This window comes from Mus pahari, chromosome 5 (genome assembly GCF_900095145.1).
Source record: "Mus pahari chromosome 5, PAHARI_EIJ_v1.1, whole genome shotgun sequence".
Lineage (NCBI taxonomy): Eukaryota > Metazoa > Chordata > Mammalia > Rodentia > Muridae > Mus > Mus pahari.
In genome coordinates, this window is record NC_034594.1 from 65,236,785 (window position 1) to 65,252,545 (window position 15,761).

The 15,761-nt window shown below is 47.4% G+C and overlaps 2 protein-coding genes across 2 annotated transcripts in view; both read left to right on the top strand.

The window, feature by feature from the left end:
* Sag (S-antigen visual arrestin) overlaps positions 1-2,548 on the top strand; it is a 38,893-nt gene extending 36,345 nt beyond the window's left edge. Inside the window, exons 15-16 of the mRNA XM_021198240.1 lie at positions 1,646-1,655; positions 2,307-2,548. Coding sequence (XP_021053899.1) covers positions 1,646-1,655; positions 2,307-2,415 — 119 coding nt within the window. The 3' untranslated portion in view covers positions 2,416-2,548. The remainder of the gene's footprint in view (positions 1-1,645; positions 1,656-2,306) is intronic.
* Positions 2,549-10,954: 8,406 nt separating this feature from the next.
* Dgkd (diacylglycerol kinase delta) overlaps positions 10,955-15,761 on the top strand; it is a 92,337-nt gene continuing 87,530 nt past the window's right edge. The window contains exon 1 of the mRNA XM_021198877.1: positions 10,955-11,118. Coding sequence (XP_021054536.1) covers positions 10,963-11,118 — 156 coding nt within the window. The 5' untranslated portion in view covers positions 10,955-10,962. The remainder of the gene's footprint in view (positions 11,119-15,761) is intronic.

The following is a 15,761-nucleotide window of genomic DNA, read 5'->3' on the forward strand; positions in this document are numbered from 1 at the left end:
TCTCTCTCTCTCTCTCTCTCTCTCTCTCTCTCTCTCTCTCTCCCTCCCTCTCTCTCTCTTTCTATCTCTCTCTTTGAGGAATGAACACAGCATCTCACATGTTAGGCAAGTGTTCTGCTACTAAGCTTCATTCCTAGCCACACATCATCATCATCATCATCATCATCATCATAATTTTTAAATGGTGCGAGATTCAGATATTCTGATTCCCTTCAAAGAAATTGAAAATGCAGTGCCCTGAGATGCCATAGTTTATGTTGGGTTGTTTTCCAGAATTTTCAGTAGAGGTGACTTATGTTGGAAGAAGTAGAGTTTTTCTCCTTTCGCAGGGTATTTTCAGTCATTATGGACCTTAGGTTAGACAACTCCTCATGTCTGGATGAAGCAGTGATTGTGTGTGTGTGTGTGTGTGTGTGTGTGTATACTTAAGATTTCAGAGTTGGTTAAGAGCCATCTTGCAGAGGACAGGCTGGATTCCTAGCACCCACATAGCCAGCTCACAACTATCTGTAACACCAGTATCAGGGGATCCGATACCCTCTTGTGACCACTGTGGGTACTTCATACACTGGGGCATATACTGACCTACAGGCAAAACATTAATACATGTAAAATGAAAATAATATAAAATCACAATAATGAAACATTTCAGAGATCAGGAGTTAGCACAAATCACTCATGGCTACAAAACTCTGATTTCCTAAAATTTATGTGCTTTCTGCTTTTCATCTTACCTGCCTGCTTTCTGGGGCCCTGAGTCTTGGTTGGTTAGCTTCTGGGCAGAGAGTGCAGTCATTACTTAGGGTCCCCGGGAACCAGGACCCAGGCAATCTGTTCCCATTTTGTGCTGTTTAATGCTGCCTGGCTTTTACTGTCCCTTTCAGTTGTGGGTTGCCATTCTTGTGGTCTACCTCTTTAGGCTCCAGGTTCCTCTACTCAGCAGAATAAAATTCTAGGGTATCCTTTGTGAGGAGAAGTTTTATTTTATCTTAAAATTTTATTGTAATGAGGGTTGAATCTAAACCTAGAATGTCCAGGCAAGTGCTCTACCGCTGAGCTATTTCTCCAGCCTTCTTTTGGTTATTTTGAGATAGAGTCATAGTGGCACAGGCTCGATATTTCAGCTATGGAGGGGCTGAGTAGGAACATTATGAGTTCAAAACCTGACCCAAAATTTATTAAAAAAAAAATTGAGAGGACTGAAGTTCAAAGGTCATCCTCAGCCATATACTGAGTTTGAGGTTAACATGCGATACAAAAACCTCATTTAAAAAATTAATTGGGGGACTGGTGAGAAGGCTCAGCAGGTAAGAGCACTGATTGATCTTCTGAAGGTCCTGAGTTCAAATCCCAGCAACCACATGGTGGTGGCTCACAACCATCCGTAATGAGATCTGACGCCCTCTTCTAGTGTGTCTGAAGATAGATACAGTGCACTTAGATATAATAATACAAAGATCTTTTTGAAAAGTTAATTGGGGCTGGAGAGATGACTCAGTGGTTAAGAGCACTGACTGCTCTTCCAGAGGTCCTGAGTTCAATTCCCAGCAACCACACGGTGGTTCACAAATACATGAAATAAATAAATAAATAAATAAATAATTGATCTTCCCTTTCTATTCTCTCTCCTCTTCTGGGCTTACAGCAAAAGAAAGGTAAGTCATCTGGAAGCTTCTCTGGGGTTTCCTGTGTTTTGTGACCTCCTGTCCCCATACAAACTCCTGTCAGAATGTCTGTGCAGAGTCCTTGTGTCCTTTTGCTCCTAAGAATGTAAGATGTGTGCACACATAGCTATGTTGGATGTGTCTTTTGTTCTGTGGGTTCTGTTACTTTTTCTCTTGTGTTTATTTGTTAAAGAGCTTTTAAGTACAGTCTTAGCTAGGAGTGTTGGGTTACCTTTAATCCAAGCACATGGGAGGCTAAGGCAGGAGAATCACTGCAACTTCAAAGCCAGCCTGGGCTACATAATGAGACTCTGTCACAAAAACAAAAAGAAAAAAACTGAAAGAAAACAAAACCCCTCAAAAGCCCTGAAGAAAAAGGCATGGTCCCTCTTTCATCCAGGGAATGACATGGTCCCTCTTTCATCCAGGGAATGACATGGTCCCTCTTCCATCCTGGGGAATGACATGGTCCCTGTTCCATCCTGGGAATTATATGGTCCCTGTTCCATCCTGGGGAATGAACACATTCATCTTGGATTGGTTCATTTACTACAGAAAGATCAGTGGTCTTATTTTATTCAGGATTTTATCCTTGGCTTCTAAGAGTAAACACTGATGAACATGTTGTCTGTTTTCTTCTAGTGTTCAGGATGAAAATTTGGTTTTTGAAGAGTTTGCTCGCCAAAATCTGAAAGATACTGGAGAGAACACAGAAGGGAAGAAAGATGAGGATGCGGGCCAGGATGAGTGAAGACTTAGCCTAGATGCCTAGAAACTGCTTGTAGTTCCGGGTGCCTTGAGGGAAGCCCCCGTTAGCCTTTCAAAGTTATGCTAGATACGAAAGCATGAGCATTCCTCCCAGAAATAAAGTCTATGGGTCCTCTGATCATGTGTCAGGTTCTATGGCTGGGGCACTGGGCTGTTGTCACTTACATAGAGCCTGATGCCTTTAGGGTCTCTGGAGCCTGAGAGCAAGGAGCATCATCTAGAAGAAAGGGCAGCCTTTCACAGAAGAACTTGGTGCTACTGTGTTCTCCAGTTCTGGAGGTGTGTGTGTGGGGACATCAGGGCTTCTCAGCCATGCTTCTCTAGATACATGCAGGACCAATCTTAGCTCCAGGGCCCTTTCAGAGGCTCCTGAGTTACTAGAGCAGAAAACAAGTATAGACAAAAATCCCCTCATGACTCCACTTTGGGGTCTAATCCCTCATTGAGTTTTCCATTGCTGGTCAAGTTTTTTCTATTTGACACAAGCAACAAACCAGATTTGGTTAATAAAAGTAGGCAAAACAGAAAAGGGGGTCTGTCCAAAAAACAAAAACCAAAAACAAACAAACAAACAAAAACCTGAACTAAACTGAGGAAGAACCTGGGCTGCCATACTCAGTGTGGGTAGAAGCTATGAAGGTCCTGCGAACTCAACTCAGAAGCTTGGACTGGCACCCAACAAGCCATTCTGTACCTAACCACTGCTGTCTGGGTTCTGGATAGCACTTCTGGGAAAAGAGAATCTGAGTAGCCCAGCATCAGCTTGGTGGACCAACATCTCATGGCCAGCAGTGGCCAGACCTGGGAACAGGTTTATCAAGACAGATGGACTTCAAGATCATACTGCTATTACGGAGAGGAGGAGCGGAGAATGTTTGTGATCAGAGAAGGGGAAGGAGGCACAACAGGGGCTCTTTCAGGCCCTGTCATTTAGAAGGCCATTCCTATTGTGTATATTCTATATTGTACCAAACAGTTCTCTTGGTATCCATGGAAGGGACCTGTGTGCATCGGCGTGTGGGAGGAAGATGGGATGGATAGATGACGCTCATCCATGTTTAGGGAGTGGATAGGAAGAGTGGAGATTTCTGTATAGTTCAGCCTACTCACTCATGGCAGGGCGTACATTAGTGTAACTAATTACTTTCCTAACTGTTGTGACCGAATACCTTACAAGAGTAACTTAAGGAAGTAAGGTTTTATTTTAGCTTATGGTTTGAGGCAGTAGAGTCCATTGTGATGTAGGGAGCATGAAGAAGGTGCACCTGTGGTCAGAGAGAAATGGATGCTGGTGACCAGCTTGCTTTCTCCAGATTGTTTGAGGGTAAATCCCCTCCCCTTGGTTAAACCTCCTTAGAAATAAATGCCTTCGTAGATTCCAAAAGCCACCCAAGTTAACAGTGAACTTTCAGGCTGGTGTGTGCCATGGTGCTTGGGATTTTGGTGTGCAGGCATAGCTGGGATCCTTACACTGGGTGCCACACAGGCCAAGCAAGTCTTGTTTTGTTTGTTTGGTTGGATGGTTTTTGTTCGTTTGTTTTTTTGTTTTTTGTCTTTTTGGTTTTTTGAGACAGGGTTTCTCTGTATAGCCCTGGCTGTCCTGGCACTCACTTTGTAGACCAGGCTGGCCTCGAACTCAGAAATCTGCCAGCCTCTGCCTCCTGAGTGCTGGGATTAAAGGCATGCACCACCACGCCCAGCTGACCAAGCAAGTCTTGGTGGACCTGTGTGCCGACTGGGGTTTGCTAGTACTGGGAGAAGTGAGAACTCATTTCTGAAGCTATGAAAATGGTAATATAGGTAGAAAATTGTGAGTTGGTGGGGGCAGATAGAGACACAGTCTATCTTCTCCCACCAGCTGGGGGTAGGGGGTAGGGCACTGTCATAGTGCCCAGGCAAAGGGATGGCATGCTTTTGGGAGAGCCCACATGGTACTTTCTCATGATCTCTTTCCCCTGCCTTTTGACAGGCAATCTGCACTGGTTAGCTCCTGGTGGGTGGAGCTGCCTGCCAGCCAAGGAGGCTGGGACTCTGCCTTGTAGCTCCTGGTGAGAGAACCATCCTGTTGGTTCCTGCATTGCTTGACCCCAGGACATCCTAAGTCAGAGTGAACATTAATAGGCCCGACCTTTGGAGCAGTGTGGGTGAGAGAGCCAGGAGGGAAGGGCCAAAGCCCAAGCCCTGGAGACTAGAGGTCAGAATAGCCCTTGCCCTCCAAGTTATTTCTGTGCTAAAACAGCCAAAACAGGCCTCCAGGTGCTGGGTTGTTTATATACTGCAGCTGCAGAGGGGGTGGGGGCAGGAAACAAGCAGCCAGCTGTCCCAGCAAGACTGCTAGTGTGTGTGTGTGTGTGTGTGTGTGTGTCTGTGTGTNNNTGTGTGTGTGTGTGTGTGTGTGTGTGTGTGTGTGTTACTGGCTCTGCTCAGCCTGCACATATGTTTCTTTGCTGGCATGCAGAAACCTCAGGAAGTCTGAAAGCAGGTCGAAAGTGTGGCCGAGTTTTGGGGATATGTACCATGTAGAAAGCAAAACAAAACAAAACCCAAACAAACAAAACCAAAAAAAAAAAATTGGTACAAGGAGTTGAATATGTTGCACAAAGGAGCATTTGGGACAAAGTTGGAAGAACTTGGTGGCAAGCGCTTTCACCCATTGCATCATCTGGTCAGCCCTAAGACACAGTTTTGGGTTTGTTTGTTTGTTTGCTTGTTTTTCTAGAATCACATCTATGTGTGTATTTAAGTGTGTATATATGGCTATACACTTGTCATATATGTGTGGAAGTCAGGACAGTTTTCAGGAATCCCTTCTCTCTGGGGTCCTGGGGATCCATCTCAGGTTGTAAGGCTTGGCAGCCAGTGCTAACAGAGCCATCTCACCAGCCCAGGGGAAGCGCCTGGGACAGAGTTCTACATCCAGCAACCATAGGGCTGGAAAAGCACGGGTTTCTGCCCTTTATTAAATGTCTGCCTTATGCCGGGCACCACACGCATTACACCCAGCTGCTCCAACCGCTCCAACCACCCATTTGTTTGGCGAGAGACTGCAGTTCAGAAAGATTAGATAAGGGAGTGTAGAGGCCCAGGATAGGAGAGTGTTTATGATTAAACAGTGGCTGCCCTTTAGTTTTGAAAATGTTACTCACACAATTGCCTTTCACATGTAGTTGTGAGATATGACAGAGCCCTCGCGGGACAGTTGCTTTACAAAGTGGTCCTCTTTTATAAAGCTGCTGTAGAATATTGCAGACAAGTGCTTACTATAGTGTAGTCCCCTATCCAGTTTGGGTCTCCCCAGTCTTCCTTCTTCTCCTGTGTGAATCTACTTCTCTGTCATTTTTTTTCCCCACTCAGAGACTCCTTTCGGAGCTGTTGGGTTTCCTGCTCCTTTGACATGCTTTACTGTCTGCTTTCCCATTCATTTCACAGGCTGGATAGTTAACAGGTTGCAAGGTGGGGTGGGGCATGTAGGGTTGGAAGTCACACACATCTGGAAGAGTGTGTATGTGTGTGTGTGTTCTTATGGTTGTTACAAATGCCCTGGGAGCCAGGGAATCTCTCTGTCACGTGCAGTGAGAAGCTGTCCTGCTTCACAGAGAATGAGGGTCATCCCAGGTTTTCAGGTGGAAACATTCATGCCAGGAGGTTCTTTCTGACAAGATCGGTCCTCTTCCTTGCATGTCACTAAGAAGGATGAGGTTGGATGTGAGGTGTGTTATTACTGCCACCTTGGTGTGCCCTCCAGGTGGGGTAAACTCAGGGCGCAGCAGCACATCATTAGACATGATTCATTGTGTGACTCACGCAGGGAGAGAGGCACCGGAGGGAATGCGTTCTTCCTAGCCAGCCAGTCTTGGGGGAGTTGATGGCTCAGCCCTTCCTGAGATCTCCAAGGGAACCACACTGTGCGTTTACCAGGAAACAAAGGGGCTTCTTCACGTGTCAAAAAAGAAAAAAAAATATCATGTTCAAGTTAGGTCTCTCTGTCTTCAGAGCCTAATGTACTTATTTTCAAGGTGAATACCCTTCTCCCAAGCACATTTTGTTTCAAATAGTTTTAGGATTACAGAAAACTGAGCACTGAAGAACCCACACTGTTTCCCCTATTATTAATATCTTACATCATCAGTGCGATACAGTGGCTGCACCAAGTGAAGTGGCATTGACACGTTATTATTAAACTAAACACATACTCTGTTCGGCTTTCCTTACCCAGTGGCCTTTCCTGTTCCAAGATCATGTCTGGGATCCATGTGACATACAGTCATCCTGTCTCCTTAGGCTCTTTGGTTGTGAAAATCTCCAGGGCTTTTTCCTAATTGCAGCTATCCATCCGTCCTCCCATCTGTCCATGGTTTCTCCCTGCTAACTGCCATTGCTGTCAGGGTTCTTACTCAAAGCCATAAGCTCCAGAGTTCAGATGTACCCTGAGGCTCCTCAAGCCAAACCTATTTATTTCTTCCTTGTGTCTTGGTGCCTTTGCTGGTGATGCTTTCCCCAGAAAGCCCCTCATGGAAGGGCATCCAGAGTCTCACTTCCCTTTTGCACTGTGAGCAGTTTGGTCATCTTCCTTCTGCTTCGTCTGCAGTCATCATCCCTAACTCTAAGACCATCTGTGACATTGGAGCTGGCTAGGTCAGCATTGCCTAGAGCGGTTACAAGCTCTTTCTAATGCCTTCCCTGCCTCTAATCCGTTTTTAACCCAGAGTATAATTCTCAATCCAGGCGCTTGAGGAGCTCTGCTTTTCTTCCCCTTCTCCTCTCTGTCTTCCTTCTTTCAGTTGGGATAGGGTCTAGCTAATAGTCCAGGATGACCTCAAACTTGTGACCCTCCTGGCCCAGCTTCCTGCCTGGCATTAATGACCTCATCTTAACATAGTTTTCTTTGTTTGTTTGTTTGTTTTTTTCCTTTTTTTTTCTTTTTTATATAGTTTCCTTTTTATTTATTTATTTTTAACTTTTAAAAAAAAGGATATACATTCTTTTCATTCTTTTTAGATTGATTTATTATTATATGTAAGTACACTGTAGCTGTCTTCAGACACCCCAGAAGAGGTTCTCATTACGGTCAAATCTCATTACGGATGATTGTGAGCCACCATGCGGTTGCTGGGATTTGAACTCAGGATCTTTGGAAGAGCAGTCAGTGCTCTTAACTTCTGAGCCTTTTCTCCAGCCCCTATTTTTAACTTTTTATTATTTGTGAGTTTCACATTATGCACCCCAGTCCCACTCATTTCCAGGTCCCTGTCCCCTTCTGTAGTCCATTGCCCTTGCAACAACCAACTCCCTCCCCCAATAAAACATGTACAAACAAATAATAACAAAATCAAAGCATAGAAAACAGCTCTTTGTGGAAAGCTGTAGTATGTCACAGTGTGTCCCAGAGTATGTCCCTCTGTCAACACTTGTTCAATTGTAAATGCTCATTGCAATGAGTCACTATGGGTCTGCTTCAAGATCTTTGGCTTCTGTGATACTATCAATATTGGATCCTCCCCCTGGTTATCCTGTTGTTGTCCCGTGTCATGGTGATCTTGCAGTTTTGGAACAGCAGGACTGGCACTTTCACACGTCCCGATCATTTGTACATTATATAGGTTTTGGGGTGGGCCAACTCGGAACCCTGGATCTGGGCCTGGCTGGTAGCTGAGCTAGTCAGCCCACCAGCTGCTCTCCTTTATCCGCACAACCAGGGCTAGCTCTCCTGAACTGCTCCAGCTAGGGCACCCAACCCTTCTCCAAAGCCCTCAGGCCAGCTCACCTGCACTCATGCCACCAGAGCCACTGTGCTGCCCAATCAAGGTGTGGGAGCCACTCTCCCATGTGCTGCAGCCTGTGAGGGGCGGGGTCAGCTCTGCCGATCTCACGTGATCTCACACCCTGGGGCTGGCTCACTGTGCCTTTGTCATCAGAGCTGGTGCTGCTTTTTATTTGTTTATTTTTTTCCTAATTTTCTTTTTATATACTGTCCTTTCTTTTCTTAAATACTATTTATTTATTTGTTTTTGGTTTTTTGAGACAGGGTTTCTCTGTGTAGCCCTGGCTGTCCTGGAGCTCACTCTGTAGACCAGGCTGCCCTTGAATTTAGAAATCCACCTGCCTCTGCCTCCCAAGTGCTGGGATTAAAGGCATGCGCCTGGCTTCTTAAATACTTTTTTTTTTTTTTTTTTTTTTGGTTTTTTCGAGACAGGGTTTCTCTGTGTAGCCCTGGCTGTCCTGGAACTCACTNTGTAGACCAGGCTGGCCTCGAACTCAGAAATCCGCCTGCCTCTGCTTCCCGAGTGCTGGGATCAAAGTCGTGTGCCACCACGCCCGGCCTTAAATACCTTTTACAATTGAAAATTTTACTTAGTGCGTGTGAATGGGCGTGTGTGCTATGCACACGTGTGTGGTTCAGAGGAGGACTTGTTTTTGTTTTGTTTTCATTTCCACCGTATGTGTTGTAGGGATTGAGCCCAAGCCATCGTCCTTGAGAGTGAGCACCTTTCCTTGCTGAGCCATCTCACCAGCCCCACAATTACCTTTTAAAGACCCACTCTACAGATACAGTCACATTTTGAGGGCCTTGAGGTCAAGACTTCAGTACTGATTCATGGGAAACTTCCTTCGGCCACACACTCTCTGCCTCTCTGCCCATGCTCTACTTATGAACTTCCCCCAGGCCTTGGCTTCCTGGGAGACCAACCCTGCAGTACCCAGACAGAGGAAATCAGTTGGTCTGAGTTCACATCCTGCCTCCCTAGCACCCTAAGGGGAGTGATACCTGAGACTTCCATGTCAGGGTCACCATTTCCTATTGGTTCATGGGGTGTGTGGCTGAGGGCTGTGTTTCATCCTGCATGCACAGGAGCTCTGTGTGAGCAGCTGTCACTATCAAGTGCTATAGAATCTGCCTGTGCTAGAAGTACATACACTATGGTGGCTGTCAAGCCATACGAGGCTATTCAGTGCTGCAAATGTTGACTAGTGTCACTGAGGAAATGAAATTTTGTTGTTTTTGTTTTCTTTGAGACAGGGTCTCCTCTGTGTAGCCCTAGCTGTCCTGGAACTGACTCTGTAGATCAGGCTGGCCTCGAACTCAGAGACCTACTGGCTCTGGCTCCTGAGTGCTGGGATTAAAGGCATGCACCACTGCTGCCCAGCTTGGTTCTTTTTATTTGTTTGTTTGTTTGTTTATTAAATGTCATTCTTTAGCCTAGGCTGGTGCTAGTTAATCGGAATTTAAATATAAGTACTTGTATGTAGCCAGTAGCTACAGCATAGGTGGAGTGTTTCCTGGTTCACCCAGGGGTCTCGGATCTTTTTCACAAAAGTCATCCTCTGTACTGGCTGGGAGGCCAGTATCCTGGCTTCATCTTTGTGCCAGATTAGGAACCTCCTGTGGTTCCTGGTGGTATCTGACTTGTATTGCCTCTAGAAAGAGTTGTCCAGTTGCCCAGAGGCCCAAAGCTTGCTGCTGATTGGTGGGTAAGACAGAGTCTCCAGCAGCAGCCTCTGAAAGGGTGAAGGGATAGGCAGGCGGTCCTCTGCTGACTTGCCCCTTACAGCAGAGCACAGCAGGGAGGTAGCACGGTCTCCTGTTTGGCACCAAGTCCTTTTCCATCTCAATATGCCAAAACAAAACAAAACAAAACAAAAACAACACACTCCTTTACTAACTGCATAGGGTCCTCCTTTGGCTCAGTGTAGAGTTCATTCTGCTTGCTCTGTCTCTTAGTACCCCATCACTCCCTTCTGAATCTCAGTTCCCTTCTCTATCTCTCAGCCCCACCCAGTAATTCAGAGTGGCTATTTGCCTTAATACTTCATAGGTCCCTGCTTTGTGACCCAGCCAGGCTCAGCTTATCTACCCCTCTACTCCCCTAACCTCAACCGGGTTTCTTGCTGCCCTCAGGTCTCAGCAGAAAAGGCCAATCTCTAATCTGGTCCTCAATGCCTCACTTGATCCCAAAGCTCTCCGGTTCCTGTCCTAGTCCCATTTTCCTTCCTCTAAACCCCCCTAAATCCCTTCCTTCCTTTCTTTTTTCTTTTTGCCTCTGGGCCTTTGCACAGATCTAGCCTCTGCCTACAACACGGTTCTCCGGTTAGGGGCAAGTCCGGCTTACTTTCTTCATCTTTCCTTAACAGTGGCCTAAACAGAAGTTCTGTCTTCTCTTCCTCGGGTGTACTTGCACGCACTCTGCAAACTGTTTCACCAACATAGTCCAGCGGCCTCCTAGAGATCACTTACACTCGGGTGTGAGTGAAAAAAAAAAAGTGTACTCAGAGACAAAAACTAGAAATCGTGTTCCAAGAAGGAAACGACAGAAGACATCAGAAGGAAAGAGATGGGTCAGGCCAAAACAACCCAGCAAGGTCCAGCCAAGCCTGCGTCTGCGCCCACTGCTTATGGGGGCGCGGTGGGGTGGGGCGGCCGGCCTCTAGGCCCCGCCCCTCCCAGGCTCCGCCCCAGGCACTGGGCCCATCCCCTCCCCTCCCCGCCCCGCCCCGCCCCGCCCCCCCGCGGCGCGCGCGCTGGCCGGGCAGCATGGCGGCGGCGGCGGGCGCCCCTCCGCCGGGTCCGCCTCAGCCACCTCCGCCGCCGCCGCCTGAGGAGTCGTCCGACAGCGAACCCGAGGCTGAGCCGGGCTCCCCGCAGAAGCTTATCCGTAAGGTGTCCACGTCGGGCCAGATCCGGCAGAAGGTGAGCCCGCGGCGTCGGCCGGGCGCGCGCCCCTCACGCCGCGGTCCCTGCGGAGGCCCGTGACCGTGTGCGAGCGGCCGCCCAGGCCCTACCGGGCCCGAGGTCCTGCGGTCGCTGCTACGGGGCCGAGCGCGCCGCGGCTTAACGGACCGCGGGGACCGGGCCGCGGGGACTGGGCGCAGGTGGGCGCCGCCGCTGAGGAGACCGAGGCCCGGCGTGCTGCTGGGGCCGCTGCGGGGACCGCTGCGGGGGCCGGAGGCGCGTGCTCCCCGAGGCCTGGGGGTCTGGACGTGTGAGCATCGGGTGCAGCTTCCTGTACTCACCTGTGTCAGGCTCACCCTCCACTGCCCACCCTGCTGCGGGGTCCTCACCCCTATGTCCCGAGAGGGAAGGGATGCGCTTGTAGTGGCCACTTCGCCCTCTCTCCTACCCTTCCTCCCTTTCACCCTCCTCCCTCCTTGGGAAAGCCGGGACTCCTCACCCGCTGGGCACAGAACTCTCTCTCCGTGGAGAACTCCAGCCGCTCGGGATGCAGTGCAGAGAGACACATGCCTTTTTGTTGTATTCCCCTAAGAATAAAGTTGCACCCTTTGCTTTCCCTTTCTGGTTCCTCTTGAAAACTGCGTATGGTTTCTTGCCGAGGTGAGCCCTCCTTGTTGGAAGGGCTTCCTCAGGCAGGTGGCTGGACAGGTGGTGGCGAGCAGGTTGCCACCGTGGGGCAGCCCTGGCAGTTCCGGCTGGCACGGGCTTGCTCATCCTGCTGCAGTGCGCTTTTCCTCCGAGGCCAGTTAGTTACCCTTTACTGGAAGAACCATTTCTTGCTTTACCATCTGCCAGCCTCTGTTACTTGCCCGGGGTTGGGGATTGGGGTGTCATTTAGGTGCTGACGTGGTACATTTGTTGTGTGGTACCCAAGTCATTCAGCACACGGGACCTAGCGCCTGTGTTAGTCTAGCTATAACAATTACAGTCCCGGGGATGATAGAGCAATTGTATGTAAAGATTCTTCCATTTCTCTTGGGCTGGCTTTGAACACTTCTCTTGGGTTAATTTATTTAGAGTTGGTGATAACCCAGTGAGTCCCCAGGATCCCCTATTGTTCTCTTATGGTTTGGAAACCAAAGTCATGCAGTTAAGTGACTTGCCCAGGGCGGCAGAAGTAGTAAAACACGGGTCTAGATCTGAACCTAGATGGGGATCTCACTGATAGGAGGCAGTTTCTTCGTCTAAGGGTTCCAGGTCACGTAGGGAGAGGACCCCCTAAATGCTGTGGAAGATTTGACATTGTGTCTGAAAGTTTAGGCACTCCGGGGGAATGGTCAATGGTTCAGGTTGAATGGAAGAGGCAGGAAAGGTCAGGGCCAGATGTGAAGGACCAGCCTGCAAGAGAGCACCACGGAAAGTCATTCTAAGCAGGGGAGTGATGAGCAGATGTGCCCCAGGAACAAGTTTAAGGAGCCTTGATCCTAATGGGAATGCCCTTCCCTAGTGCTTGGTCCTTAAGATAGGTGGTAGTGGCGTGAGGCAGATCAGACCCTGTGACTGAGGGGAATGGTGAGTGAAGGCCAGGATCGAAGTGGGGACGGTGGACTCCTCCGAGATGGCATTGAGTCCAGAGTTTTATTGGTCAGGAGGTGTCTCCCTGCCTTTCCTCTGGACAAAAACAATAGCTGCTATACCAGCTGTTCTAGTTGTTGTTGGTGGTGGGAGTGACGGTTGTGGTGTTAAAAATACACCCCGAGGACTTGTGTTCTGAATACATTCACATCTGCTGTACAGATAGCTCAAGGCTGATTTTTCTTCTGGGTTGCTAGAGCTTGTTAAGAAGTGGGAAAAATAAGAAGTTTACTGTGTGCAATAACTCCCTTTTGTAGCAGAGAGGCCATTCACAAAAATTTCCTGGTAATATGTATGTGGCATATAATGCTAAGTTCCAAATGGTGTGATCAGAACCCACTCTTACTGTTTGACCAGAGGAGCTTAGTGCAGGGCGTTGTGACACAGATGCTCAAGAACAGAGAGGAAGCTGCATTGAGGCAGTTCAGAGATGAGGCAGTCTGCAGGAAGCCTCTGCTACCACCCGGAGGGGGGGGGGGCGACAAAGGTCAAAGGGGGAAGACCACATCAGACTCCAGGGCCAGTGGGCCCCTCCAAAAACTGGGTCAGAGGAGTCCCATCTGTCAGAGCTCTGGGAGGGCAGAGCTGCTGCTCCATATATACTAATACTTTTCCGCCTGGGAATCCTGCCTGTAAGAGTCACCCCCTCTGCAGTTTGAAAACAGAGGATGGAGGATGGGTCAGAGGGCCCTGATCCAGGATCAGAGCTGGGGATGTATGGCAGGTCTTCAAAAACATTAATCTACTGTAACCTTTAGCCATCATAATTCAGGAGAGAATTGGTAGTGGTCCTCAGATTTCAGAGTGCAGACACATTCCTCTGGGGATCCTATTATGTCTCTGATGCTGGTTGAGAAGGACTGGCCTTAGAAAGTATATTTTTAACAGGCTCCCAAAGTTGCTGCTATTGTTCAGGAAGCATGCTTTGAGAACCAAGACCCTAGGGTGGTCCTGTAGAGAAAGAAACCTCAACAAGCTGGTCACAAGGAGTTCTGAAAGTTTTCTCTAAGCCTCCCCTGAAAATTAGATGTATGGAGTAGATCTGGGGTGGCCATTTATGACATGTTTGATTGGTGCCCCCCCCCCTTTGAATTCTTTGCAGTTGAAACTGCTCCCAGCAAACACATGGCTCTATTTGTGTTTTCTGATAACAGTACACAATGATGACATAGTTGGGGTAGTAGAAACAGAGACAGCTAATGTGCTGGGCTGTAAGTGCATCTGGAGTGTATTTTGAAATCTGAGAAAAGAGCAGTGTAACTCTTTGAAGCTGTTATTTAAGATAGAATTTTGTTATAAGTTTTTATTTTATTTTATTTTATTTTGGTTTTTCGAGACAGGGTTTCTCTGTTTAGCCCTGGCTGTCCTGGAACTCACTTTGTAGACCAGGCTGGCCTCGAACTCAGAAATCCACCTGCCTCTGCCTCCCGAGTGCTGGGATTAAAGGCATGCGCCACTACGCCCGGCATAAGTTTTTAAAAAGTTAACTTTTTAAAAAATTTATTTGAGTATAGAAATGTTTGTATTTCTTTTCTCTTCCTAAGTTTTCTTTTTTCTTTTTTTTTGAGACAGGGTATCTCTGTGTAGCCTCAACTGACCTGGAACTCATAAACCAGGCCGACCTCAAACTCAGAGATTTGCCTTCCTCTACGTCCCAAGTGTTGGGATAAAAGTCATGAGTCACCACACCCTGGAGAAATGTTTATATTTTTGATTTCAAATGTAAAGTGTTTTTTTTTCTTTGTGAAGTGAAAAGTAACAGAAAGTAAGTAAAGGGATCAAGTTTTATTTTATTATTATTTTTTTAAAGATTTATGTATTTATTATATGTAAGTACACTGTAGCTATCTTCAGACACTCCAGAAGAGGGCATCAGATTTTGTTACGGGTGGCTGTGAGCCACCATGTGGTTGCTGGGATTTGAACTCCGGACCTTCGGAAGAGCAGTTGGGTGCTCTTACCCACTGAGCCATCTCACCAGCCCAAGTTTTATTTTTTATTTTACTGTTTGGAGGGAAATGGTTTCATGTAGCCCAGGCTAGCCTTGAACTTGCTGTGCAGCTGAGAATGACCTTGAACTTTTGATCTTTTGTCCTACTTCCTGAGTATATGCTATATGCCCTACTACTCCTAGTTTTTGCAGTCCTGAAAATTGAATTCAGGGCCTCTATGCTAGATAAATTGTCTACCAGCTGAGCTCAGGTTTATGAAACACAACTCTGGCTAGGAAAGTAGCTCAGTGGGTAGTGTGCTTCTCTAGCATGTGTGAAGCCAGTGTGATGGGGCATGCCTGTAACCCCAGCCAGAGACAGGAGCAGGAGAATCAGGAGTTTAGGGTCACCTTTGGAAACTAGCCCAGGGTACAAGGCCCTGTCTCAAAAAATAAAAGGAAAAATAAAAGAAAAAAGGGACTATAAGTCACGTGTCATTTGATTTCCTCATGTAAGCAATGGTTCGCCTGGGTATAGTGATATTTCTGATGGTGTAGAGGATAAGGCAAGAGAGTATGGAATAGCCTGGGCTATATTAACAGGATCTGGTTTTAGAAAACAAAGCAAAGACTGTCCAGTTGGATGGCTTTTGGCATGTTCACAGTTGTGCAAGCGTCACCACAGCCAATTTTAGAGCTTTGCATCACTAGTTCCTCTCAGCTCCCTCAACCCTAGGCGACTGCTCATGTAATTTCTGTCTCTGTGCCTGCCCGTGCTGTTTAGTTTTTAGAACTGGAGTCATTTAGTATGCTGTCTTTTGTGTTTTTTTTCATTAAGCATATTTAAAATGTAAAAATTAGCATATAAAGTGATGAGTTTCATTGGAGTATTCACATATATACTGTACCATTATACTTACATTTGGTATATTTTCAGGATTCCTCCAAGTTATATTGTGTGTCAGTACCACATTCCTTTTTATTAGTGTTCTGCAGTAGAAATAGGCTTCATAGCCGGGCATGGTGGCACACACCTTTGATCCCAGCACTCGGGAGGCAGGGGCAGGCGGATTTCTGAGTTCGAGGCCAGCCTGGT